The 27,894-nt window shown below is 40.9% G+C and overlaps 4 protein-coding genes across 5 annotated transcripts; 1 reads left to right on the forward strand and 3 right to left on the reverse strand.

The window, feature by feature from the left end:
- Nucleotides 1-5,322: 5,322 nt before the first annotated feature.
- Nucleotides 5,323-15,653, reverse strand: LOC124320347 (homeobox protein abdominal-B-like). The gene is made up of 4 exons (XM_046783195.1): nucleotides 15,643-15,653; nucleotides 15,198-15,565; nucleotides 7,190-8,376; nucleotides 5,323-5,797 (listed from the first exon to the last, which is right to left on the reverse strand). The coding sequence occupies exons 3-4, from the start codon at nucleotides 8,217-8,219 to the stop codon at nucleotides 5,373-5,375; spliced, it is 1,455 nt and encodes a 484-aa protein (XP_046639151.1). The 5' UTR covers nucleotides 8,220-8,376; nucleotides 15,198-15,565; nucleotides 15,643-15,653; the 3' UTR covers nucleotides 5,323-5,372.
- A 2,131-nt stretch (nucleotides 15,654-17,784) lies between these two features.
- LOC124320339 (CDK5 regulatory subunit-associated protein 3-like) lies at nucleotides 17,785-20,029 on the reverse strand. Its single transcript, XM_046783182.1, has 9 exons — nucleotides 19,935-20,029; nucleotides 19,668-19,842; nucleotides 19,339-19,577; nucleotides 19,091-19,280; nucleotides 18,952-19,032; nucleotides 18,778-18,890; nucleotides 18,457-18,714; nucleotides 18,190-18,392; nucleotides 17,785-18,118 (listed from the first exon to the last, which is right to left on the reverse strand). Exons 1-9 carry the CDS (start codon nucleotides 19,938-19,940, stop codon nucleotides 17,875-17,877), a joined length of 1,509 nt encoding a protein of 502 aa, XP_046639138.1. The 5' UTR covers nucleotides 19,941-20,029; the 3' UTR covers nucleotides 17,785-17,874.
- A 32-nt stretch (nucleotides 20,030-20,061) lies between these two features.
- Nucleotides 20,062-23,874, forward strand: LOC124320253 (conserved oligomeric Golgi complex subunit 1-like). The gene is made up of 15 exons (XM_046783043.1): nucleotides 20,062-20,315; nucleotides 20,381-20,548; nucleotides 20,609-20,915; nucleotides 20,976-21,168; nucleotides 21,235-21,382; nucleotides 21,455-21,632; nucleotides 21,708-21,966; nucleotides 22,028-22,238; nucleotides 22,301-22,415; nucleotides 22,470-22,631; nucleotides 22,700-22,854; nucleotides 22,921-23,083; nucleotides 23,150-23,272; nucleotides 23,338-23,577; nucleotides 23,643-23,874. The coding sequence occupies exons 1-15, from the start codon at nucleotides 20,182-20,184 to the stop codon at nucleotides 23,772-23,774; spliced, it is 2,688 nt and encodes an 895-aa protein (XP_046638999.1). The 5' UTR covers nucleotides 20,062-20,181; the 3' UTR covers nucleotides 23,775-23,874.
- LOC124320257 (protein suppressor of hairy wing-like) lies at nucleotides 23,862-27,839 on the reverse strand. Of its 2 annotated transcripts, none has more exons than XM_046783050.1 (14): nucleotides 27,678-27,839; nucleotides 27,453-27,555; nucleotides 26,529-27,374; nucleotides 26,323-26,455; nucleotides 26,058-26,266; nucleotides 25,877-25,995; nucleotides 25,540-25,818; nucleotides 25,338-25,464; nucleotides 25,153-25,275; nucleotides 24,972-25,090; nucleotides 24,800-24,907; nucleotides 24,549-24,723; nucleotides 24,365-24,480; nucleotides 23,862-24,292 (listed from the first exon to the last, which is right to left on the reverse strand). In XM_046783050.1, exons 2-14 carry the CDS (start codon nucleotides 27,523-27,525, stop codon nucleotides 24,089-24,091), a joined length of 2,631 nt encoding a protein of 876 aa, XP_046639006.1. In that variant the 5' UTR covers nucleotides 27,526-27,555; nucleotides 27,678-27,839; the 3' UTR covers nucleotides 23,862-24,088. The 2 variants fall into 2 exon arrangements, with proteins under 2 accessions (XP_046639006.1, XP_046639007.1); XM_046783051.1 differs by having other exon boundaries at nucleotides 27,453-27,551; nucleotides 27,679-27,826.
- Between the last annotated feature and the right edge of the window lie 55 nt (nucleotides 27,840-27,894).

Below are 27,894 nucleotides of genomic sequence, written 5' to 3' on the forward strand. Positions count from 1 at the left end.
TGCATATATACATCAGGTGTGTGTGTATACGTATGGCCATAAATGAGGGGAGCCAGATGCAGAGAGAGCGGCAACAACAGCAGCAGCAGCCGCATCGGTAGGTAAAATGTGCATGTATAATATTCAGAGATATACACACACGGATGGTCGATAAATTCCCCACCCGACCAGTGCCCGGTGACGCAAGTTGGAAAACACCTTGGCCGTTAACCAGCGACTCTGAAAGAAAAACAACAACAAACAAACGGGAAAAAATAATAATTCTTTGATTTTTTTTTGCTTGAGCAAATATAAATGACCTGATTTGAACTCTATTTTAGTACAAAGATTTTTTGGCCTAGGTATCCGTTTCACCCGCTACGTGCTGTGCTGTATATACATCGTCGTGTCTCGGCTACTGATTACCTGGGCAGACATCCTCCGGGCGAAAAGAAAGAAAACCGGGCCTTTTATAGAGTCATAACTGGACGTCGATTTGTGTGTCCGTGCGCTCCCGAGCAACAAAAAAAAAAAACGAAATCTTTATTACCTTTTATTATTTTCAAATCCTGAAACTCTAAATCGGCCGTAGAAGAATACACACGTGAAATCTAATAATAAAGAAATAAGAATTCAATAGAATCGTCAATCTGCGGCCACACTCTATCAGAAGCGCCATCATCCGTTTTCATTATTCATCAAATCGTCGTAAAAGTTGATGGCTTTAACACACACACACACAAAAGTCTGGTTGTGTGTGTGTACATTTGGGAAGAGAATGAAGAAGCTCTTTTTCCTCGGCGCTTTTATTGTTTCTCCAAAGAAGCTCGTCTCCCCGTTTACTCTCTCGTGCCGTGACGTTAAAAATGTGTAAAATGGGTTATAATACAGGCCTATAATAATCATAACCAAATTTTTTAAACTATTTAACTGATGCGCGTGTAGGGGTTTATATTATTATTGTGAACACATTTAACTTTTATTTTTAAATATCGAATTGAGTACACGGTGCACCAATAGAGACATAACCACCAGGTGGCACAAGGGTCGCCTTGTACTCAGCTTATACATATATATACACGTAATGGTGTTATGTAGAGGGTTCTTTTGTAAAGGGGGGAGAGAAAAGAAGAGAGGGGGATGAAGCAAGGAGAGAGGGTTGGAAAGAATCAAAAAGTCAAAAAAGTTTTTTGGGGCATTTTTAGGCTGGAAGGAAAGGGATAAATTACCCGGTCCCAACGGTTATATTCAAGAGGATCCAGACGAAGGAGTATTTTACCACCCATTGTGAGGCGAGGAGGCTCACATATATTCATAACTTCTTCTTCTTCATTCTTTTTTGGAACAAAAATATTTATACAAATATCTTTTTAAAACCTGCCGCTGCTGTTGTCTATATGATGCAACGATATGTTGAATTGAAAAAAAAAGAAAAATTCAATCTCTGATGAGAGCTGGGCTGCCAACCATCTTCTCCTGCATGGACCAAAGTGGCTTGTTTATAGTCAAAAAGCAGAGGCGTCACGCCGAGACATTTCTCCGACTCTCGTCTCTCTGTGGCGTGTTTTTCTTTTTGTTGAGGTGGTGGTGGACGCGATCGTTTCTTATATAGCCAGCAAGGCAAAAGGCAAAAGGCAAAAAGGAAGTGATAATAGAAAGAGAAACGACACGCCGAGAGAGACAATTGTTTTTGTAACTGCGCGCCAGGGCATTTCCGTCTCTTTCCTCACCTGTCACACATTTAAACAAACACACACACAACACATAGAGAAGAAATGAGGTGCTGACTGGCTTGTCTTTTGTAATGAAACGATCGTTATCGCATCCTCTATAGTCAGACGCACCTAGGGACAGACCCCCCGTGGATATCAAAGTAAAAAGAGCAGCAACTTGTTTCTTGTTCAATTGTCTTGAACTTCCCTCCTTAATTGTGGAAATCGTTTTTCCCTTTATACTTATTTCGATTGAGATGTCACGTTTCGTGCTGCATAGGACGTCAGGGTGTACACGGTTCCGTGACTCCCGGCATTTCTCTCTTTTTTTTTGTGCGTTTCTTATTCCTAAAATTATAAAAATTTTCCCCATTTTTATTCGACTTCATTAAATGGCGTATGAAAGGAAAAGAAAAAGAACACGGTCTTTCATAATCGAGCCCCAACTCTCGCTTACATCCTCTCTCAACCGCACAGTTATCTAATTAATCCGACTATCTACTCCTTCTACTTCTTCTACTTGTTCGATTTCAACGTTTTCTTTCCACACGAATAGAAGGAAACGACGGAGAAGAGAAACCCATTGAAGAGCGACGGGAGTCTCGAATTGCTCACTGGAGCTCCTGATGATTCCTCGGCCTGAAAAAGCCGCAAAACCGCGTACCAGAGTATAGTCGCCTGCGTCATTACGACACACACTCTGTACATGTGTGTGTGTGTGTGTAAAAAGCACTTTTTGAAATGCTGTCGTTTTATTATCATTTTCCACCAGAGGCAGGAGCTTATAGCGAGGGGTACGACGGTGGCACAAACCCTTCAAAAGGTGTTCACGTTCCCATGGCGACTATACACACGTTCACGTACTACACACACGATGATTGAAATCGATTGCGCTTAGAGGTGGGTACATAATAAGCGTCTGTGGTTGTGTCGATGGAACAAGAAGAACCGATAACCAGGGAGCAGGAACCCCTTTTTCTCCAAACCAAAAAGAATTCCGATGGTGAAATGAATTGAAACGTGTGTGTTTTTGGTACCGAGAAAATTGAGTCAGAAAACCACGATCGAATGAAACAACACGAAACTTTTTTGTATTTTGTTTTTTTTTCTTCTCCTTATTATGTGGGTATAGTAGTCGCGGGGTATTTTGTTTTTCTTGGTTTGTCGGAGTATAAAGAAGAAGACGGAAAAATAATAGAAATTCTAAAAAAAGACAAAAATTGGGTGTTTGTTTGAAATGACAACCATTTCTCCTTCTCCCTTAAATCTCTCTCCCGACAGCAAAATTTTTTCTTAAATACAATCACACACACAGTTGAGAACCAAAAATCATAACAGCTCTTACGGGAATCATAAGAGAGAGAGAGAAAAATTTGAATATAAGGAAGATATTTTTTTGAATTTTTTGTTTTTCAAATGAAAAGGAACAAACAAACATTGACATCACACGATTTGAAAGCCAAAAAAATTAAAATTAACAAATCGTGTGGGGATAATTGTGTGTGAACAGATAAAAAAACAAAATTCACGCATATTTTTTCATATCAACGAGATGACAATCAATATCGGGGCCATAATTAATTTACTTTATTAATTATTTTAATAATAGATAAAGTTTGGGGGCGCTAACTGATTACATAATTTGAGAGAGAAATTGTGTGTGTGTGTGAGTGTGTGTGTGTCGTGAAATGAAAACAAAATAAACAAAAACAACGAGACAAAAACATTTTTTTTCTGTTTTTCTTAATTTCTTTCATCGGGACATTTCACAGTTTAGAGAGAGAAGGTAATAATAATAATAAAATGACATAAGGAAAAGTAGTTTTTTCTTCTTCTCCTCCACTCCGAGAAAACGAGCAGAGAAGAGAACATTATTAAGGAGGATTTTCTTTTTCTAGTCAACTCATCACCGAGTTATACAGAGGGGGGGGGGGACACATAACTTGTTTAAATTCCGCGCTCATTTTTAATTTCCCTTCTCTATTTTTGCGTGTGTTTTGTTTTGGGTTTTTGCCATTTCCATATCAACATGTGAAGCATTTTTTGTGTGTCGTGTTTTGCAGCAAGTGCTTGTCTACAAATTATCTTTGGCGAATGTCTGTCAATCTCATTTTTTTTTTCGTGAAAAAAAAACACCAACAAAACAGAAATGATAAGTTTTACATTCATTTTGATGTACACACACATTCACGTAACTAATACACGCAAATACAGACACGCGTAGATTTTAATTCAAACAAAATATCCAAAGAAAATTGAATAATAATCGAAACACATTGGAGATTCCTCTTCACCGGTACAAAAGAGAACCGAATCAAATAAGTTTTGAGTGAATTTCCACATTTTTTGTTTGTCTTGTAAAAGTAACACGCACACACAAAAAAACAATTCAAAGCAAAAAAATGAGAAAAAAAAGAACAATTGCCGATTTTTGAACGAAAAATCGTGCGGTGTTTGTAACCCCACACGATTCCCCCCATTTCTTTTTTTGAGCAGCGAACTTAATTAAAAACCACGAGAGAAATACCTCCCACCCGATAGAGAGAAAAAAAAAGAGGAAAAAAAAAATAATTCGGATAATTTGAGTTGATGTGAGTTTTGTGGTTCTCTGCAAAAGGGACCCCCAAAAAATTAAAAAAAAAATGTTTTCTGGGTGTTGAAAACATTCCACTGGGATTCTGTCCTCCGTCTTTGGGATTGTCATTGGGGAGGTACTTTGATGAGTTTGGAGTGGGGGATGAACCGGTGAAAAATGGGGCTGAAAAAGATGGGGGAAAACTTAAAGAGAAAAATTTTATGGTTTCGTCCGCGTTTTGCTCCAACGGTCGGGACTCGGTCACCGACACACACCTACACACACACACACACGCACACAAATCTTTATAATAGTAATAATAGAGAAATAGAGTATAGCGGACTACAAACAGAGAAAAGACACACACACACACGCGGGGGGATAATATTTTTTCATCAGGTAAAAAGGTAAAAAATAATAAACAAACAGAAAAGATGCCCAAAAAACGAAAAAAACTTACCGATAAAAGTAGGAGGAGGGGATAACGAGAAGAAGAAGAAGAAAACGTGGGATGAAAAATAACATTCTTGGGCTTTCAGCTACCTATAGGAACACTACCTGAGGTGTATATATACACTCATCATTATCATCATCATCATCAACTCTCTTTTTTTATCTTTGAGAGAGTTGAAGAAGAAGGAGAGAGAGAGGAGAATATGGTAGTTCAAAAGTTAAAACAAAAAAAGAGTATATAAAATGAATGCAGAGATTAAATTTTGAGAGAGAGAAAAACTACACTGATCAATAACCGGCGACAATTGCAACACGCACAAATAAAAACCAAAAAAGAAAAATTTGTTGAAATCAAACAAAAAACAAACACGATAAAAAGAAATGAGAGGGGGGGCCAAAGGAAAAAATAAAATAAAACGTTTAATAATATTTAGCAAGGTGAAAAAGAAAAGGAAAGTTTTTTTTTTTTCTATAACGAGGTAGCGCCTATTAAAAAAGTGTCTAAAATAATTCGGGAAATAAAAAAAAAGAAACAATTGTTTTTTTTTTCCTTTTGTTGAAACAACAGACGACAAGTCAATTTCTGCTGGACCTTGTGCTTTTCACAAGAGTAGAAATTGGTTGTTGTTGTCTGTGGCGGATGAGGGATGGCGTCACTTGGCCGAGCAAATGTTGTGAACGCCGTTGTGGACGACGGGCCCGATGGGTCCGGCGTGATGGTGGTGGTGACCGTCGGGCGGGCCGTGATGATGATGATGGTGATGATGGCTGCTGTTGTGATGGGCATTGGCGTTAGCATTAGAATTGCCTCCGCCGCTGTTGTTGCTGCTGTTGCCACCGGCCTGTTGCCTCTGGCTGTTTTTCTTGTTCTTCATCCGCCGGTTCTGGAACCAGATCTTGACTTGACGCTCCGTCAGGTTGAGATTGCGCGCCAGCTCCCAGCGTTTCTGCTTGGAAACGTAGGCGTTGAACAGGAACTCCTTTTCCAGCTCCAGCGTCTGGAATTTCGAGTAAGGTTTCCGCTTCTTGCGCACCGTCACTTGGCCCGTCCATTCCAGCGGATTCGGCCCTAAAGAACCTGGCGAAATAAATAAATAATAAGAATAAGAATATTTCCATGAACGAAAATAAAGACATCGTGAGAAATATATAGGCAGACGAAATGAACAATTTTTTTTAAAAAGGGGTTTCGTAGCTCAAGGGGGTGAGAGGGTTAAAAACATGCGCCGGATTCTTTATGACGAGAAAAAAAGGGGGATCCTAACCATCTAGCTAGCTGCTAGACGGTGTATGGTAATGGCGAAAAGAGAAAGAGTACAAGAACTTTTTTTTCCCCATTTTTCTTCTCCCCTCTTGGTTGATGAGAGCCAATAGTCTTTCACCTCGGTGAGTTAAGTTACCAAGGAAAAACAGAAACTTTTCTTTCAACCCAACCCGCCCCCGTCAAATCACATCTGGTCTAAACCTTTTTTCTTTCTTAACTTTTCTTTTCAACAGTTTTGTTTCCGATGTATATATATCCAACGATTGTTTCACTCTAGAAAATAGTCGCAGGTACTTTTACCTCGATTGAAATATCACTTTGACTTTTTCATCCAGCACTCGCTCCCTCCCACCAAGTACCTGAGGAATTCTTCTCTCTCCCCTTTCGTTTCAGACTTGCGGCTCTTGTCTTCTAAACCCAACAATGCACTCAACATAATACAGCTTCTCCTTTTCTATCTCTTAATCTCAAAAGATTTCGGGGGATTTAGTTATTAGATATTTCAGAAGAAGAAATACAAGTCGACTCTGTTGCTTGAAAGATATGATTTGTGTCTATTACACACGGCCGTGTCGAATGAGGAAATCAATGGACAAGCTCTGAACAGAATCGACTGAATGCAATCGATAAATAGTCGTTTATTTGAGAGCTGGAAGAGGGGAGAGACGGTAAGTGAAGCAACCCCTCAAATGTTTGTCGCTTTATCCCCCCCACCCTATATATGTGCTGGGCGAACGTAAGTAAAAAGAAGAAGAAGCTTTTTGGCGTCCCTCCAGAGCCTCCCCCTCGTCACTGTCGGTCTGGCAGGCACTTGTGATGCAACGATTCGAAGAAAAAAGGAAGCGTTTGTATATATGTACACCCGGCGCCATAGTTTTCTACAATATATACTGTGCGTAGTATGAGAAACGACGTCAACGACGACGACATCATTGAGCTTCTAATATTATCGGACCAACCGACTCCATCTAGTGAGCGGTGTGGATCGGCAATGAGAAACATCGATAGGCCCTTTTGGCCTTCATCGACGACAAGTATTATATGAATGAGGGGAGTGCCATTTCTACTCTACTGGAACTTCCCATTACTGTTGCACAAGAGTGGGGTGGGGAGAAAAAAAGGGCCGTCAATTCACACACAAAACACTCTCAACTTCTGTCAGCCCACTTTGCAATTGGTTGTGGAATTGAAAGAAAAAAAACTTACCAGGGCCGTAGACGCTTGGCGGCATGCCATCGGGACCGGGTCCGTAGCCTCGCAGTCCGGCGTAACTGTCGTGGGTGAAGCCGCAGGCGGCAGCGGCAGCGGCGTCCATGGCGCCGCGACGAGCTTCGTGAGCTTCGGCGGCCAGATAACCGGCCACCGACACAGGTACGCCCATTCCAGGTTGTCCGGGAGTCGGACCGAGTCCTGGATGCCCGTGAGGTTCGGGAACGCGTCCGCCGTATCCGGCGTAATTGCACCAAGCGGCTTGGGCGTTGAACTGGGCGTTGGCAGCGGCCGCTTCGGCCGAGGTGGGCAGACCGGCTGAAGGTCCTTGACCGGCAGCGGCGGCCGCAGCGGCCGCCCCGTATTTGCCGTAGTCGCTGGGCCAGAAACTGAGCGCCGCTTTGGCCCGATCGGCGCCGTAATAGGCGGCTGCAGCTGCTGCGGCCATTCCGTCGCGTACCAACGAACTGGGACTGTACGACTGAGGATCGAACGAGCCGGCCGAATGACCCTGGACGTCACCAACGCTGTACGGCCAAGGCTGGGCTCTTAGTAGACTGCTGGTTCCGCTCGAGTCGCCGTTGATTCCACCTCCTCCGCCGCCTCCGCTGCCTCCGCCTCCTCCGCTGTTTGGATCGTGATGAGAATGAGTCACGTGATGATGGGTGTGATGTCCCGGATAGGATGAGGCTCCGGGACCGGCCGCTGTCTGACCGACCGCCAGTCTTTTAGCCGGAATGTGCAACGGACCGGAACTTCCGCCGCTCGAACTGCCACCACCGGCAGACGGTGAGAGTTGGTGATTCGGATTAGGATCGTCTTGTTCTCCTCGGACGTTTCCGTTGGTGGACGAAGCTGGACCTACTGACGCTGACGCTTGTTGCTGTTGTTGCTGCTGTTGCTGCTGCTGCTGTTGTTGTTGTTGTTGTTGCTGTTGTTGTTGAGCTGCTGACGCAATCGCTGATCGTCGGTGCTGATCAGCTGCCGACCCCACCACCGGACTATCGTCGTAGAGCGAACCGTTCATCGTCGTCCTCGGCCGACAGTGCGGCTCAAGGACATGATTCCACGGCGACGATGCCGGAATCGCTGAGAGAAGCGCTGGATGGGCCTTGGCTGCCGTTTTGACGTCCGGGCGCTAAGCTGCTGATCATCGAGCGACCAACTTCCTTTTCTTCTCTTTTCTAAAAATATTAATGAAAAACAAAATAAAAAGGAAATTAAATTAAACGTTTACGTCTGTGTGTAATGAATTCTGAATGGAAAAGAAGGTAGTATGTATAGTAGGAAGAAATCATAAAGAGCGATTTTATGACGACTATTCTCTTCACGTCTAAACAGATTGTGTCATAACGACGTAACAATCCAATAAAAAATAAAAAGGGAAAAAAAAAACAAGTGAGAGCAGCAGCTACAAGAAGAAAAAAAGAGTTTCGGAAACCTGTCGGCGGCAACCCCCTTCTAGTTTTTATTGCATTTCGTCGCACACTTTTCGAGAGGAAACCCAAAAAAATCTCGTCATAAAAGGGGGGGGGGGACAGTACACGCGTCAACCCGAAAAAAGAGAAAAAGTACATGTAATAGTTGTTTGAAAAGAAAAAGAGACACAAGAAAGAGCAGCCAGATAACTCTACTGTATAAAGAGATGGTATGGCAAGTATTATTTCAAAATGGCCCTAAACTTTTATGGCAACTCTTTTGCCTCTTCCCCAGAGACTCTTAATAGCATATTGTATACTAACCCCTTTTTGCTTCCCCCCCTAGTTTCTTTTCCAAGTTGGTCTCTCTTGGTTAACGTACCCCTTCACTGTTATAAACTCCTAGTAGGCCTCATTCTCTCTCTTTTTTTAAATCTTATAACAAAAGAGTGTTCAATATACACGTCATATAAAATGAACCCCCTCTTTTCCAAATGCGTCAAAGGAAAAATTTTGTTTAAAACTTCGAACTGAATTTTTGGGCTTATTAATTGGTCGAATTAAAATTCGTTTACGAATTAAAAATATTGGATCGAAAAAAATTCACCAAAGTGAAGGAAATGTTTTGTTTGGTTTGTTTCTTCGGTTGAAGGGGAAACTGAAAAGAGTTGGAAAATGCCCGAGGGTCTGAAGTAAAAGAGAAGAACCCACCACAGGTTTTCCCCTTTGGTGGAGAGAGGTCCGTGTGCTCGCCACCGTTCCTCAACACTGATTGGACCAGGCTGTTGGACGGCGAGACCCAGTCACGTGACCGCCCTCTTTCTCCTTCTACCAGTCGATTATCATTAAGGAAACACCGAAAGAACTAACAGAAGAAAGAAAAAAAAAAAAAGAGTCCGACTCAACTTGACGTTTCCTGTGTGTGCGGGTGACTGTTGTCGCGCCATTAAAAAATCGCTCGTGTGGCTATCGGCGTTAACGAAAGACCTTTCCTTTCTTTCTTTTAAACCTTCTGGCTGATTTTCAAACCCAATTGACGTTCGTTGCCCAAAATAGCAGAAATAAGACTGGCGCCTTTTAAGACCGACTAGAGTGGGAGGGGGGGGGGATCTCATTACCCTATTATATGCATACAGGAAGAAGATTAAAAAGTCTTTGATTGAGGGAAAGAAAACTTTGCTCATCGGGTTACGATCAAGGATCCTCCTTCTTTGACCTGGCCCAACTTTTTCTCATGAACCTCGCACCTGTCTCCCCTCCTATTTTGAATGATAGCGGCTCGGGTGTTAAAAAATTTCAAAAACAAAATTACACAATTTCAAAACGGCGATCCCGCCGAGACTCAGAATCGCCGCCCGCCACACACACACACCTTTTTCACTCCGCCCTCCCACAGCAAATCAACTTTTTCTATAGATCCTATGAAACATTTTGACGTAGGAGCCGACAAAAGAGGCTCCACACTACGACACAATATCACCCCCCCCCCCCCACCCCTCCTGATGGGTTATACAATTTTTCTTCTTTTTATCAAAAGTGCGTGAAGTAAATCAACTGGCTCAAAAAAGTATTACCGTTTCCGTGGTTATTTCAGTAAACATTTCAATGCCTTAAAAATATTTAACAGTCTCCTAATGAATTCAACAAACAATAACGATAAAAAGAAGCTAAACAAAAATAAACGTTTTTTCTTTCTGGAATGGTGAAGAAAATGAGTTGGAACGAAAAATGAATTTTTTTTTTCACGGTCAATATTATGTGTCGATATAATTTTTTTTTTTTTTTGTTGAAAAGTAGATTCCATAAAAAAAGAAGTAGAAAATATAAAAAGAGATAAAACCTTAGACTCCCGAACTGCGATAATAACAAGACTGGCCGAAAAATTGTTCCAGTCTCATTGGTGCGTATAGACGGAGTAAAAAGAGACACGGTGGATCGACTCTGCGGCTAAGAAAGAAGAAGAAAAAAAAGTTCTTTTCTCAAACGCAAAAAGAGACGAAGAAGGAATGAAGAGAGAAAATGTTTTATCTTATATAATGTAACGGGTTCGTCGCGCCAGGAGTCTGCTGCTCTCTCGCGGTCTCCGCCCGCTCGCCCGCCCGACCCCTTTTTCTCTTGTGTGGGGTGTAAGGAGCCGTGGAGTGCTCTGCCCCTCAAGGAGAAGGGGGGAGAGACCGCCGTCGTGTGACCGCCGGGAGAAAAAAGAAAAAAAAAAGAACGAACTGAAAGGAAAGAAAATTCTCGTTTTTTTTTTTTTTTTTTTTTTTTTTTTAACTAGGAATGAACGCACAGATCCATCTAGCGGCGGACGATTCCCGCCGCTGCCCATTCTGGGACTTGGTGCCGTGTTAACCGACTCACGACCCTACCAACTTTTTTTTCGGTTTTTAACCAAAGTCCCGAACTTTGAAAAAACCGGCGCAACACTTTCCGTTTTTAAATTTTTCGGTTTTCTCGATCGAATTTTGAAATTTGGCGGTTCACAAAATTTGACGGCCTAGAATTTGTTTAAATTTCTAACTCTCAAGTGTGTCCATAAATTAGTTTGAAAGAAAACTTGTTGAAAAGAAGAGTAGAAAAACTTGCCTTTGGATCGTGGAGAAGACGGGGACAAAATTGAATTCGAGAGTTGGATTCGACGATATTTTTCTTCCGTTTTTCAAATCGCCCGTGCAGTTGTGATTCCGAAATTGCGATTTTTCGTGTTCACTCTCGAAAAATCGTTCACGGCTGAACGCAAGTAGAAGCTCAGCAGTCCACAAAACGCCTTTTTTTTTTCTTGGAGCCAAAATATTGAAGAGAAATCGTGAAAGTCCTCCTCACTCGGTTGATCGGTTTCAAAATTATTTTTTTTCCCGCAACAATAATTCAATCGTGCAAATTAAAAAGTGTCTCAACAACAACAGAAGTAAAAACGACGATTAAGTATCTGCACTATTTTGCGCGGCCGGTTCACAGTCGACACGAAATATGTTTCTAAATGTTCTTTTTCCGACCAAACAAATAAAAATGTGTCGAATGTGAAATTGAACGTCACTTGGTAGAAGACACAAGAGTCACTATGTCGGACGACGGGAGATGCGAGACGGGACGAAAAACCGTGCTGCCGAGCCCGACGGACGGACAGAACTTTGTGTGCGTGTTGTGTGTGTGTGTGTGTGCAAGAAGGAGCGCACGCGAAAAGTCTAACGTCAGTCGAGAGAGTAAAGTCGGACCGAGAATGCCGCCTTGGCTTTCGATGCCGCAGCTCCTGGTGCCTTGAGAGGGGCTGGGCAGGAGGAGCTCCGTCCAAAAAGTGGGAGGGAGGATATTCTCCTATACTTCTTTCAGTCTGGGTATATCTGCCGTCTGGTGGAGAGAAGAAAACGAAAAAATAAAAAAAAGGGGAAAAGAAAAAGAATATTTTTTTTTTCTTTTCTCCAACACGGAGTCGGCGCGGCTCTTTTCTCCTCACTGTTACGTGCGACTACTACCCACACTACGGGTATATACACTCCTAAGACTCGGCGGGGGGGAGGCCGGGCTTGGTAACTCGCAAAGCCCGGCCCACTTTTTTTTCCCCTTTTTTTCTTCTTCTTCTTCTTTTCACCTCCCCAAAAATCCACCCTCTCTCCTCTTCACTCTGTGCTCGACTCTCGGGAATTTTTTCGACGGAGAAACTCTCCGACACCCATGCCCACTCCATCTAACGGCGTTGAATCAAACTCTGAAAATGTACGTATATACCGTGAAACGGGAGAAATAATAATCGCAATTCGATTCTTGAACGAAACACACATTTGATAATTCGAGTCATTTACATTCAGTTAGGAGCCAAATTAGGATCTAATAAAAACGAGGGGTGAAGGAAAAAAAGGGGTCTAGAAGAAAGGGGGGTCCTCGCTGGTTTCGGTGTCATCGTTTCGATTTTATATTTTATATTGGCTCCTTAAAAAAAAAAAAACTAACCCTAGACGATAAAAAAAATAGAGGGGGTTTTCTATTAGGTAAGAAAAAGGGGTGAAAAAGATAGAAGAAGCCCCCCTGGTCAACTGGTAGAGATAAACACAACACAACACACACGGACTCGGGGTAGGAAATTTCCTTTAGTTTTATGGCGCGATGAAACCAAACTTCCACGGCACACCATAAAGACCAGAAGGCTCACACATACAAGAAAAAGAAGCATTTCTTCTCTCTCCTTTTTTTTCCAATAAATATTATAACAGCTTCAAATGATATACCCCCAAACGAGAGAGAAACTAACCTTTGGCCAGCCTCTGACTGACTTCTTCAACTCTTTTTTCTCCTCCTGCAAAAAAACTAACGAACTAACTGTTAGGAGGGGGGAAACGTATTTCATGATCTTTTATAGCGAGACCTGAAAACCTGTGTTCACCTTCACCTTCTTGAAAGAAAAAAAAAAAAGCTAATTGGACGGCACCGTTTCGACGACAGCGACTCAAAACACCGGACCCCAAGTAGCTTCGAAAAAAAAAACTTAAACTTCTTTTTTGAAATTAAAATAAAAGTCGTCCCGTGGAGTTTTTCTATTCCGACATGATTTCTTTTTTTTTTTTTTGGTACACAGAAAAACTGTCGACATGCGCACAACTGCAGAGCGTGTATAACCGGTTTTTCTATACTCTTCTTTTGTGTAAGTTATCTTCTTCCCTCGGTTTGGGGTAACTATTGCTCTATACTTTTATAGGTTGTTACACTACTACACACTAGATCCTTTTTCTCTCTCTCTCTGGGTGTGGGATCCTCCCTGCATTTTTCGCTCTCGCTAGGCCTATATCTATTTCGAGTCCGGCAGCAGATATTGCACGTAGACATTTTTTTTCCCCAACTGATTCGTGCTTACAAATTCAGTGAACCGCATTTTATTCCCCGATTTTTTCGACGTGGGATATTAAAAACATCAAAAAAGTGGCGCGCTCACTCGTGAGAAAAAGAAATTGACGACACTTTGGATTCTCTTTTTTTAGCGACGTAAGAACTTGGAGTAGAATTTTTTCGAATTTTTTCAAAAACTTAACCGCAGTGCGGACGCGCGTCCTCCTTCTTAACTTTTACGATTTTTTCAATTTCGTGTAGGTTCGTGCGCTAGTGAACGCGCAGGATGAATTATATATTTTTCAACCAAAAACGAAAGAAAGAAAGAAAGAAAAAATTATTTTAATAACTTATAATTTCCCCGCCGGCCGCCTCCCCTCTATATCCTCTGCTTCTTTTTTTGTATGTACATCACCTCCTGCCAGCGTGAGTCTAGCCGCGCGGCGGCCCTCCGGTTACTTCTTCTTTGGTGCCGTAATTACCAACGTCTCCGCAGGGAGTCGCGAGTGAAGGAAAGGAAAGAGAGAAAGAAAAACAAAATAAGGGCGAGTGAGAAAGAAGAGAAGAAGCTCCCGAGGGAGGAAAAAAAAAGGAGGTGGTAAGAAGGTACCGCCCCAGACGTCAGATTATGCGGCTCGTCGGCCAGGTAAACTAACCAATGACGAGGGTGAAAACTCGACGTACGTACAACAAAGGTTAGGGCGAACAGTCTAACCCCCTCCGTCCCCATCTGCTGTGAATTTTTCTTCTTTTCAACCCCCTGGAACAAGAAGATATTCCTCGACCGAATTTCTTAGAAGAGATCGGCCGAAAAGGGATGCCAGCATTTGCATACGCTATATACTGCTGCTCGTGTATCAACAAGGTCGTCAAAATCGACAGTAAACATAAAAAAATGTACAAAAAAATATATATATATATATATATATACGGTGCCATTAAACGAAAGACAACTTGTTTAACTATCTCGTTAAGAGTCTCGCCATGACTTAACGGAAAAAAATTTCCTCTCTCTCTCTCCCACTCGGCTGTGGCGTTTACCTTTTTGTCACCAGCAATTAACACCTCGGCGCTCGTATACGCATTACAACTCAATTATAACCTACCTACCTACCCAGTCGGCTGGTGTTCGTAATATTAAAAACAAAGTTAATACGTTTCTTTTATTTTATTTCTTTTTATTTCCCGTCGTTATCGTATAAATACTGTCCTATCCCGTAGTATATATATACGTGTTCTTATTAAGGAGTCGGTGGGAGTGAGTTCGGTGTTCCTATCCGCGATTAGGAAAAAAGAAAAACTCAACGAATGCCGACGCGGCCTTTTTATGTATTCTTTTCTCGTTTCTGCGTCATTTCCAACCGACTAGTGGAAATGATGATAATAATAATCATAAAAAAAGGTAAGAAAATTACCGGCGTATGAGGTGGAAGCGGGAAAGAGTCGGAACAAGGAGCCAAATTGAGATGTCTCTTTTTTTGTTGAAAACTTCAAATATTCCTCTGGTTTTTATTGGATCTTACGAGCGGGTTTTACCTGATCTCACAAGGGGCAGAGAACAAACTCAAACACCCGAAAAATCGGCCGTAAAAGAAAAAAAGGAAAAAAGCGAAACTGAGACCGACCTTGTACCGTAATCATAAAAATTCAAAAGAAGAACTTGGAAGCCTCGTTATAATACTGTTTGAATCGACGCTACGTGAGTTCTATACCAGTCCGAAAAAACCCCATAAAAAGAAAAATTCAAAAAGAAAGTGTTCAGAGCTTACCTTGAATTGCGACGATCCTTTTCGGTGGACACATCCAAATCCGGAAAAAATTTCAAATTCTTCTCACTGTAATTATCGCGATGCACTTTTTTGACGTCTGCCAACGACACTGAATGGACGTCAACTCTTGAGATGGGTGGGCCGGACGTTTCGTTAGCGCTCATCGACCAAATGTAACCAACTGCCTTCTTCTTCTTCTTTCTTTTTTGAGGCCAGAAGGGGGGAGAGAAAAAAGGTTTTTCTCCTCTCTCTCTGTGTGTGTGTGTCTTGTTTTTCCTTCCCTCATTGAAGCGCATCCGCGAAACTAAACAAACACAAACGCACGTACGTACACACAGACACAGACACACACACACACGCAAGGGACCCTGTAATAAAAAAAAAAAAAATTCGGGCGCCGACTTTCAGAGACCAGAAAAGGAAGGAAAAAGCAGCACAAACTTACTGCTGCTGCTGTTTAGTTCTTCTTCTTCTTCTTCTGACCTTCTCTCTCTCTCTCTTCTACCACCACCACCACCTCCTCTTGACGGGCTTCTCTGCTTGCTTATACGACACATTAAAGCGCTTATTTTATGCTTTAACGAGCTCATAAAGGAATTTTTAGCGATTTCTGCGGTCTGAACAACGCCCGACGACGGAGCGCGTATGTGTGTCGGCGGTGGTAGGAGCCCAGGAGCAGCGGTAACGGCGGCTCCATAACCTTAGCTGTAAAATTAATGAACACCACTATGTTGTGATTAGGCTGGATGATTTCATCTTTTCTTCTCTCCTTTTTCCTACTCGTTTCAATTCTTTTTAAAAAAGGGGAAAAAAATAAAAATTTCGAAAAATAAAAAAATACAAACTTGGAAATTTCTTAACTAGACAATAAAAATTGAGCAAGGAAAAGAATTTCCTTCTTTTTGAAAAGAAACAAGAAAATTGGGAATGACAGCAGGCCTTTTGCTTGCATGTGTCCTAGCAGCGTCTGTGTGTGAATGTGTATGTATATATACAGAGAAGAGGAAGAACCCTGTCGGCGTGGACGCACAAAGAGAAGCACAAGGATAACACAAGGCCTCTGAATTCAGTCTTACCAATTGGGTAGAAATTTTTTTTGAAAATCCCAACTTAAGATACCAATACGAATTTCGAAGTTGCACCCAATAGTTGGACAAATTTATAAAATCGCGTTTTAGTTATGAATTTTGAAAGAAATGTTCGGTAGAAACGGGAAGAAGGGTATTGCGAACCAGAGGGGAAATGGTTTGTTTGTTGTGATTGCTGCTGAGCCAAGTCGAACAGGCTCGAATCGGACCATCACAGAGAAGAAAATAATAAAAAGAAAAACAAGTATGTAGAAGAAAAAAGAAACAGAGAGAAAAACCATAGGGGCCTGCTGCTGGGTGGCTGTTTACGGCTGTTTAGGGGTCGTGTTATGTGCCCATCAAGTATAAAATGACCACTTTGACTCAACTATTAAAAGGTGATCGTGTTTTGACACGGGGCCCGCCCAAGCTCGCGCTCCCTTCCACTGCCCAGCGATTGCGCCCGGTTGTCTCTTAAAGACACTTGAAGAAAAGCCGCCGCCGCTATTGTAATCTACTGTCAAATGGCGTCCTTAAGTCAATTCATTGGCCGTTTTAAAAAACACTCGTCGTCACTAGATTGCCAGAAATCTCTCTCCCACTACTACCACCTTCTTCTTCTTCTTCCTCCCAACGTTATTTCCCGTCGCCCACCAACACCCCTGCTATGTTAACGGGCCATTCTGTTAGTCATCGACTGAAGATGATTTACTAGACGGGCCGTAAAACGATCCCTCACATGATTCTTTTACGATTCCCCTCGTAAGAGAATCGCATAAACTGCATCGTTCTGATGCCTCTCCGTGATTGCTTCATTTACCTAGCTGTCAAAAAGAAAACAATCAAAAAGTAAGAAAATGACGTCACAAAGTTGACGCGTTTCCATTCCAAACGATCCTTTTTCGTGGAAGTAAAAACATGTTGTTGTTGTTGTTTTCGCGAATAAGGAAAGATTAGAAATAATAATAATAAAAAAAAAGTTGAAGAAAAAGAAATACATCACCATGACACACACGTGAGCTATTCTGGGAAATGGCGGGAAAAGGAAGCACCCAAAAGTCCGGAGAGTTTGGAGGAGACCAGGCAGTGAAAGTTTGTAACGAATTCAGATAAATAAATCTGTTAAAATTCTTCCGACCCTATTGGGGAAGAAGAAAAAGAAAACAAGAGAACCAACAGCAATAGTACTAGCAAAGACATACAGGTTAGAACAGGGAAAGAGTAGTGTGTGTGTGTGTTTCTTCAGGGGTCTACCCAGTAACCCACGGCATTTAGTTTTTATATAAAAAAGGGCCCGACAGCGTGACTGCCGCTGTGCACAAAGCAAACAAACTGTCCATTGATTTGGCATTCGATCAGCTGCCTGCCTCGTTTTCACACACACACACACACCCACCGGAACTGGTACACTTGCAGAAAAACAATAAATAAGGGGAGGACGGAAGGTTTGGATTTTGGAGAAAACCATTAGCTCATTAGCGTTAACATTTCAATTTGAGAATGTACACGAAATGTTTAAATTGAATAAGATAAAGATTGTATTATTATAGAGAATCTCACCATCAAAATAAACAGAAAAACCCCAAAAAGTTTGCTTAAACTTTTTCTTCTCAGAGGGAGGTGACACCACCGGTGATATGAACGGGCCTATTGTTATATTTCTTGGAAATGTTTTTCTCGAGGTCTGCCTGCAACTCTTTAGTGCGTTCAATCAGCTTCTTTAAAGTCGGTTGGAGACCGACCTGTTCGGCTGCGGCAGAACGGCGCCTCTCGGCTAAAATCGTTCGATTTGCTTCCATCTTGTCGGCCAATCGCAAGTGCTGTTGCAAAGAATTCGCTACGCGATCAACGTACCTAAACCAATTACGTCAAACGGTCTGAAACATGTATCAATTAAAAAAAGCTACAGTCATTTCAGAAATTACCTTGGCGATTCCCGGATAAGAGCTAAATTTTTCAATTTCGGCTTGTTTATAGCATCGATCGTACTCAACACTTGGCTGAGCATCTCTTCGAGTTGTTGGGGAGACTTCTCGGTGCTGGAGTGTGTCTGTGTGAAACTGAAACCCTTGGACTCTTTGGAAGTTGCTTGAATTTCCATTAGACGTTGCTTCAAGAAAGCCTCCAACTAAATTCAGAAGAAATCGATCAGGAATGATTATTTGATGAGGGTAACTAATTAGAAATTTCACCTCTACAAGATCGTCGATAAACATATTTCTAGTTTTGTGATAGTCCAAAACCGTCAGAGCTTCAATGTCTCTGGCCACTCCGCCTTCAACACCGGCTTCCTGGACGACAATTCCCAATTCGGCATCTTCGGTTGTCGAAAAATCTATCGTTGCTTCATGAGCATCTGGAAGCATGTCGATTTGTCCCCAGTCAATATCTCCGGTTTCCAATTCCACGTCATCGCTTCCAAAGTCAATAGCTGCATCTCCAAAGTCAATCTGTTCGGAAATGATCGATTAATTTTAACTGCATAATTTTATTTATAAAAAAATTCATATTACAGCATCATCAGTCGTAGTGGGAGCCTCGGGTTCAGCTACCAAAACTGATGGTTCTTCAATGCGCAAAGGAGGTTCGCCATAACGCCACTCGTACACAGTAGTATTGCCATTTTCTAGAGATTTCTCATTTAGATTACAACTACATTTACAAAAAAACAAAAGATGGTTTCTTACCAATGATGTACTGCAACACTGGAAGACATGAGACTTTGCTGTTACCGGTAATCATCTGTCCAAGGAATTCTCGATAAAAAGCTATTTGAAAAAGGTTATTAAATAAACATTTTCTAAAAATGTTATGGATTATATCTACCAGCAGCCTCCTTTGTTTTTCTTCCTTGTTGAGCCACATCCTTGTACATCTCAGGTAAACTGCAAAGTAGATCAGCTAACTCATTCTTGATGTTTTTCCCTTCAATACCAAGTTGATTTGAAAGTGACTTGTACTTATCCCTAAAATCTTGTGCATTCTTTACACATTCATTTTCTTTCTTTTCAGATTCCTGATTGCAAAAAAAGTTGAAAGTGTGCACTAAAACTTTGACCTTAATACCAACTCACATGTTGAACTTGCTCACATTTTGTTATGGATTTTTTAATTCCAGGTATCTCATAGGCCACATTTCTCATAAGAATTTGGGCAGCTTCTGCGAGATATACATTATCCTTTTCATACAAACGAACAACCTCTTGCCAATCTTTCATTCTCTGGGATCCATAACGACCAAATAAGCTTCTAGTATCGGCTTCAGTTTCTTTCAATATTTCAACAATTTGGAGGCAGTGAAAGTAGTTAATATCTGCAAAGCATGACCCGATTGAAAAATATCTATAGGCCTAGGCAAGGTTTATAAGAAAAAATGATTAAAATAAAAACTCTAGATCCTTACAAGTTCCTGTCAAAAGCTTAGTGATTCCTTTGTGTTCTGGCATATCCTGAATAGCAGAATTAATTTTTTCACGAACCAGAGTGATCTGTTGAGGCCATGTTTTTGTACAATGTCGTCGACTTATCACCCAATCAAGTAGCTTTGAGGTCTGAATGTCGATAGGAATATTTTGTTCCTATGAAAATACAACACCATATAATTATAAAAGATGTAAGAAATTTCAAATTTCGAGATTTAAATTTAATAAAATAAGTAATTGCGTTTTACCTGCATTTTTTTAGATCACCATATGTTGTGTTGTTTCCAGTTGAAAGAACTACTGAACTAGTCACGCCATCTATGAGATGATAGCATAACCCAAATGGCCGGTTTGTTGAAATGTTGACGTGGGAACTTGGAACCTGTCAAAACACACAGAGAATCACACAAAACGATTGGATGTCTAACGAGTGACAGAAAAAGTTAACGAGTTACAGTTGAACCAAAAATACATCGTATTAAAGTAGCTACAATTATGGCGCAAGAGTTGTTATCTTCAAATATTGATGGGTTGTTTGAGAAAATGACTCTTGAGGAGATTCAGCAGGTCTTAAGAAAGATGAGACTTGAAGTAGAGAAAAAAAGAGAAGACCTTCGGGTCACTGTCGGGTACGTATCATCGATAAAAAATGTTTAATAAATAAATAATCAAAAAGTTTTGATTATTTTTACAGGAGTCGCTATCGAGATTTGATTGAGGCTGCTGACACTATCACAGAAATGAAGAAAACGTCAGAGGAAGTGTCAGAACATCTTCATACTATGGAAGACAAGTTAGGCTCACTGAAACATAGACAACTACTTGGTTTCCAGACAGATGTCTATTCAACAGAGAAACAAAAGTATTAACTTTGCATACTTATTATGTTTACTTAGTTGTTTCTATCTGTTATATATCATAGGGAAATTTTGGAAGCCAAAAAAGAATGTAGAATACTGGCAGCTCAGATAAGACTTTTAATGGAGTTACCTGAAATCATATGGAAGCAAATAGAAGCTGGAAATATCTGCCCGGCAGCACAGATTCAGCAGCTTGGATATCATCTTCACACTGGTCTGAGTGTAGAAAGTGGAGTGTGTGGAAGTGCAGCAAATGTTCAAAAATGGTTTCCTGTAATCAACCAACAAAAAGTTTCATTAGCTTCCTTTAATGAAATAATCATTAAAGAATCCACTAATCATCTAACAGAGATCCAGCTCACACTAGAGGTTTGATTATTTGAGTTTCTTATGATTAGCATAACTTTACAAATTTTTGTTAATTTACAGATGGCCGTTGACAGCTGTTGTGCTTTGATACTCTTTCGCGGAAGTAGTTCCAACCAAATGCTTTCTGACTTTCTAAAATTTCGTTCGGAAGCTGTTAGTCGCATAGTTTCACAAAGTGGCATCAAACAACAACTGCAGAGCTTCCTTCAATTCATTATATCATCCTTTGCCACCCTTCATGCACTTTTTGTCGGTAAGGAACTCATTGAAGGTAATTATTTAAGAACTGTGCTTAAATACTCCTTTTTCGTTTCCAAAGAGGGCTTTCCAGAATCAAGCTTGCCACAAGGTTTGTTGTCCGAAAAACTCAAAGCCACCTGCCAATCCCCTGCCCCTCCTACTGTGCAGTTGCTTTCGCTTACTCCCGGATTTCTTCGACAGTTGCCACCTATCATAACGGAATTTCGGTAATTTTGCGGAATTTTAAAGTCTTCTCTGCTGCATTTACTAGCGAAATTTATCAATTGGAAAAATTCTAGGCCATCAACGAAAGAAGTTTGGACACCGTTGCCCATCAGTCAAATTCGTAATGAATTCCAAAACTGGTTCCAAACTATTCGTGACTTGGTTCCTAAAGAGCTAAATCAAATGCTCAGCTGTGTTTCCAACATAAAAACTTTAGCCAGCCTTCGAGATTTAGCTTTCACTACACTCCAGGTATTTTAAAAATTAAGCTGTCTGTATAATAAGTAAAGTCCGCAAGTAAACGTTTTTCTTCGTTTAAAAAAAAAGGCTGAACCCTTTGCCAACAAGTGGAGTGAACTGTCGCAAAGATTGTTAGGCTCTGATGTAAAACTTTGGGAAGAACTGTTTGAACCAGCATTCGTTGAAAAAGTAGGAGCAATTATTCAAGGGAAACTGGATCATGCTCTGGATACTGTCAAACAATCAATCGAGCAAAATTACGTTAAATTTGACTTAAAGACTTGGTTATGGACAGAATCACCAAATGACTTGCCCCAATCGACTACGGCCCCACAACATTCGAGTGGTAAAAAATTTCCAATTGGTAATTATATCTTTGCCAAATTTTGAATTTTCTTTTTCGTTAGGTGTGTACATGAAGACGCGATGTTACATGCCTACTGTCCAGCAATTATGCAGTCTGTGGGATCAAAAATTAGCACTTCTGCGAGAAGACTTGGCATACTACCAAGATGGAAAAACTGAAGAAGGAGAATTATTTATACCTTTCGATAAGTTCGATAAACATGCACAAATCAACGAGGCCCTGGAAAAGCGCTGTGTACAGAGCGTTCGCAAGTATTGTCTAGCAATATTTTCTTTCTACCTGATTACTTGACCAAAACCTTATTTCATGACAGATTTATCTCCTTTTTCAACATAAAAGACGACAACCGAATTATTTTTGCCATGAAAGTTGTTGTGGGCCTGAGTGACCTTTGTCCCCAGCTAAAACTCTGCGTCGACACCCAACAGGTATAAAAGGATTTTTTATAGAGAGTTTCTTACCTTACAAAGAGTTGACCTTAGGGTGGAGAAGGAAAGTCGTGGAATTCCCTCGTCGATTTTTTACGTTGCTCGTCACTGGATCTTTTTAATCTTTGGAATGCAGACTTACTCGCAACAATGGGAAAAAACCTGGAGGCTCAGCTACGGATGAATACGATTGCCGATACTTTGAAATCGACACCGGTTTGTTCAACTTCTTTCCCTGACAAAAGAGGAATATTACCTTCAACGTATTTAAATTTTATTTTCAGTTGTGGGATGAAATCACCATTCAAGAGGAAGCTGAAAGCGGCAGTGCAGTACAGTCTCAGATCAGAGTCCCAATGAATCCGAGTTTCCCGCTTCAGCAGAGTCTCTTCAAAGTCTGCCAAGAGATCAATCACATTGGACCTCACGCCATTCCGAAGTAAAGTCGTGTTAATTCTCCAACACTTAGAATGTTGTCTAATGGGACTATTTCAACGTTTTACAGAAAGGCCCAGCTATTTCTTATGGAGGACACAGCTAGCTCCGTCTTGAAATGTTATGAAAATTATATCACTGGTCATTCGACAGCACTATCACAAGCAGTTGCGCTTCAGTTGCTATTCGACGTTCGATTCGTCGGGGCATTGCTCCTAGCAAGAGACAATAGGGTATGAATTTAAGATAGTCATCCATGATTTGAATTAGATAAGGATCATAACTTTTTATATATGCAGCCTATGCAGGAGAAAGCTCGTAGTTTGTGTGAATCTCTAGAGGGGCGTGTGGATCCATTTGATCTCGATGTCTTTAATCCACACATTCAAAACCATGTGAAACGAGCTGTCCAACGTTTACAGGTGACATGAGTAATCTGATTAAAAGAAAACTGTTTATATTTCTCATCGTTTCTTTTCGCATGCAGTTTGTATATGGTCCGCTACTGACCTCAGATCGACACGCCATCCTGTGGGCTGCTCGCCTAGCCAACCCAGTTGGAAGTAAGAAGCCAGAAACACCTTCTGTAGTAGGCCTAGTTTCTTCGACTCCACGTTTCCTTCCTTTGCCACTGGTTAACCAACGGCCATCTAGCATTGATACCAATAGCAGCACTAATAAGTTAGCAGAGTCCTCATCCAAAGTAGACACAGCATCAATCAATCAGGTACTTCAAACACTTTGTTGGGATTTGGATTTCACATGCATCCTAAAAAATAAATTCTTCTTCAGAAAAAATCTAATCGAAACAAGGCTGATACAACCGCTGCTAACGCCGCAAGCACAGCGCGATCAAGTGCTGCTGCCTTTTTCGGTGCTATGAGTTCTACCTGGGGTTCCAGTATTTTCGGCGGTGACAAGTGATTCATTACTCCATATGTTGTTAATTCGAGAAAAAATTATAATTTGTTCAAAATGTAATGATTATACTTGTGTTGATGAAACACGTGATTTTACCTGTTAATTAATTGTATTTAATTGCGAAGGTGATAGGATAGATATTGATAGAACGAAACTGAACAATTCATCTTTGTACGACTATGACAAAAGAAAAATTACTAAGCCATTTAAAGAAAAAAATAATAATGAACAACAAAACAAGGAGACCAACCATGGTCTTGACTTTGAACAAGAGAAACTAATTTGACTGAGAATTGATGGAGAGGAAAACAATAAACTTAAAGAGGGAGTTGAACAATATTATTAGCGCTGCCTCTAGCATCTTTAGCTAACTCGATAACCTGCTGGAGTACCTGCTCAATAGGGCGACGGCTGAATAGATTTTCCATGGCAATTTGATCGTCCACCAAGAAAGAAAAGAGTCTTTTGGTATTATCTCGTAAACGCTGAACAAGGCTAATGTCAGGCTGCGTCAAGGGTTCCTTGGAAACAAAAAGATTCAGTTGCCATTCGCGTATCAGTTTTAATACTTAACCGTTTAGACAGAAACTTACCTTGCCACACTTCACTAGCAAAGATTGAAGTATTGTATCGGCGCTGTAATCCGGCCAACCAAAGCTGCGCAACACGCCAGAATCAACTAGTAGACTTAGCAGCTCAATGATGTGACCTTTGGAAGAAGGATGGAGGCAAATATTGATATGTTTACATTTTCTTATTGAATGATTCGTGCATTACCTTCTAAAATGCTGATATCAACATCAATTTCTCCAACCAATGCAAAACTTTCATTTTGTGGTTCATTAGCAATTTCATTGCTAGAACTGCGAGCGCTCATGTCCACGAGGCTAACATCAGTAAGACTAACGACTGGCTCATCTTGAAATATTCTCGGGTTCATATTTTTTATAGTCTAGTAGAAAACCAAGACTACGATAATCCTACATACTTCAAAATAAATTTACAAACGAAAACAGTGTTAACGCTACCTCTAAAGCCTCCTCGGACGATAGACGGTGCTTTAATTGTAGGTGACGTGACAAACAATCTCGTCTAATGTAGACACGAGAACATTTGGTGCACATCAGTGAAGTTTCCTAATTAGAAAAAAAAAAAAAAAACATTTACGAGAAGACCCCTTAATAAACTGAATGGACGCACTTGAATGTGGGTCACATAATGGGCTTGCAATGCCTGCTTCTTGTCGAATTTCCTTGGACATCTGTCACACGCGTGAGGATAAGTGAGCGGATTTTCTTCCACATTGGGTAAGGTTGATTCTACAAAGGAGAATCAAAGAATAACTACAATATAATATTTCACTTTAGATTAAATTACGAACCCGCAACTATCGAATTCGACTTGTCATAGAGGTATCCATGATGCTTTTGCCTATAGTGATTTTTAAGTCGCCATTTTCGCTTGTAAGTTCGAAAGCAGATTTCGCATTCAAACGATTCCTCGGCTAAGGAAACATATAACAATATTTATATCATTTCAATAATTAATGCAATGAATAAAGCTTACATAGATGTGCTTTGATGTGATCATCCAATGGCTTTTGTTGGCTTTCATACGACTTAATGGATCCCTTGCCATCGTGAATTTTGATATGACGGTTAAGAGAATGTTTGGCTACGAAGCGGGCGTCACACTGTTACAAGACAAATTCAACAATATGTATCTTCTAAAATTGTGACAGGAAATTGTAACATTTGGTTGATCTTACCTGAGGGCATTGGAACGGATTCTCTTGATTGTGGTTGTGCAGATGTTTCTTCAAAGCAGCAGGGGAAGGAAAGTTTTTATTACAGTCGTCGAAACTACAATTGTAAGGACGCAAGCCAGAATGGACGCTGAGATGAGCCTGCAACTGGGGTTTACCACTAAACGTTTTCTCGCATTTTGGGAAAGGACAAGACAACTTGACCCTCTTTTTCTTTTGGCCCGTGTGACTTTTAACGTGTTCAAGCATGTTGTCCTTCCGTGAAAAATGCTTTCCGCAAAACTAATAATAAAAATCGACATTTAGGATCGAGGAATATAATATTTGATAAGAAAATTACCTCGCAGTTAAACTGATTTCGGGGAGTTCCATCACAGCCTCGCTGCTTCATGTGGCGAGTCTTGTGAAATTTGCGACTAAATCGGCTCCCGCAAGTTTTGCACTCATAAGGTTGACGAACTAAATAAAAATCTTAATTGAGGAAGATTAAACTAAAAATTACTAAAAGGTGAAGTAATTACTATTGTGAGAAAGGAGATGCTCGACTAGTGCTTTTTCGCTATGCAGAATAACTGGGCACTCGGAACATTTTCGATCTCGTCCGCCAGCAACGAAATCACTCATAATAGGCAATTCTAGAGGATCTTGAACATCTGGTATTGGCAGGACTATCGGCACCAAAGTCGGCATGGCAGTTTCCGAAACAGTGGGATATGCTGAGATACTTTGGCTGTACACAATCAGAAAGATTAAAAACAATTATTTTCTATTCTAAGCAATTACTACCTTTGAATAATGTTGTTGTTTTCTTCAGATAACGATGGACCTCCAGTGAATAAATTATTCATGCCTAAGTTCATTGGTTCACATTGAATTCCATCGGTCGCTGTCTGATGTGGATTAGCTCTTGCGATGTTATCTGAAAAGTAAACCAAGACAGAATAATACATAACGATTTATAAATACAAAACTATTGTATAAGAAAAACTTACTGTCAGTCGACAGGTTCAATGGCCTTGAATCCACGTGGTACGGATAACGAAATGTAGATTCAGACTCTTCTGTTCTTTCTGCATGATTAGCGTTATTCTTGTTTTTAAGTTTTGCCCGAACAACATGGCAGAATTTCAAATGTCGTTTAAGTCCACCGGAGGAACAACAATAATGGCCGCATTCAGGACAAATGAAGGGATAATTCTGAGTTGGGTGTACTACGCTAGCTTGTAGAGGTATCGGCCGAATCGGGAGTTGACGCTTTTGATGACTATCGTTGGAGACAGACGCGGGTTGTTGGTAATTTTGTTGAGATAAAAACAAATCGCTGGTATATGTAGGAGGTATATGAGTAGCTTGGATGACTTCAGGAGAGGTTGATTGTGAACGTTCAACATCTATTTCGTACATAGATCCGCTGCTATCATCTTCAGATAGACAGAATAGTAAAGGGTCGTTGGAAGGTGGTGAAGAGGGATGTCGAAGATTGTGGACATTTGGCTCTGAAATATTACTATTGTGCTGAAAGAGCTGAGGCCAGTAGTTGGCATTGTCAAAATTTGAATGGTGAGAATAACTGAGGTCGGGAAAGTGGGGCCAGGCAGAGGTTGTCTCGTTAAAATCCGCGAAGGCGTAGCTGCTGTTTTCGAGCACGTTGCGATTGCCCAAGGACCCCGCACTGCTGTGGACCACACCGACGCCATTTGCGACTTCACTGATCTTACTGCTCTGAGTATTTTCGATGTCATAAGGCCGGTACAAGTTTTGATTATTAATGCTCATAGAATTGTTGTGAATTGACGAGTAGTAAGAAGTAAAAGGAAACTCTTCTTGCTCCAAACCCACTGCAAATCACAACAACAAAAACAGTAAAAATAAAACAAACCAAAATGTGAAATGAAATCTAATATAAAAAATCTTACTCAATGGAGGGAAAAATAAATCACTTCCATGATGAAGCGATGGAATGTATCGGTTAAAATTATCATTGTTCATGCCAAAATATGAGCTGGCGCGTGAACGAAGCTGCAAGCAACAGCAAAGCAAACAAGCCATGTAAATTACAATCGAATATTAAAAAAGCACGTGCAAACATAAATAACGGCGCAAATCTATCTGAATTGTAATGGCATTAAGTTAATTCTTACCTCTGTTAAACGAAGAAAAGGGGTGGGGGTGAGAGGGACACTGCTGAACGACAACCTTTCGATTGGACTTGCACGAGGGCAATGAGCTAGCAAAAGGAAGACTGGAGAGCATACACAAACAAATTTGAGGTTGGGAAGACGAGCTTTCCGGTTTTCTCAGCGTGTGCGACCTTGACAGCAATGTTTTAAACAGAACCTAGGTCACACACGAAACTAA

Source organism: Daphnia pulicaria, chromosome 1 (genome assembly GCF_021234035.1).
Source record: "Daphnia pulicaria isolate SC F1-1A chromosome 1, SC_F0-13Bv2, whole genome shotgun sequence".
Taxonomy (NCBI): Eukaryota; Metazoa; Arthropoda; class Branchiopoda; order Diplostraca; family Daphniidae; genus Daphnia; species Daphnia pulicaria.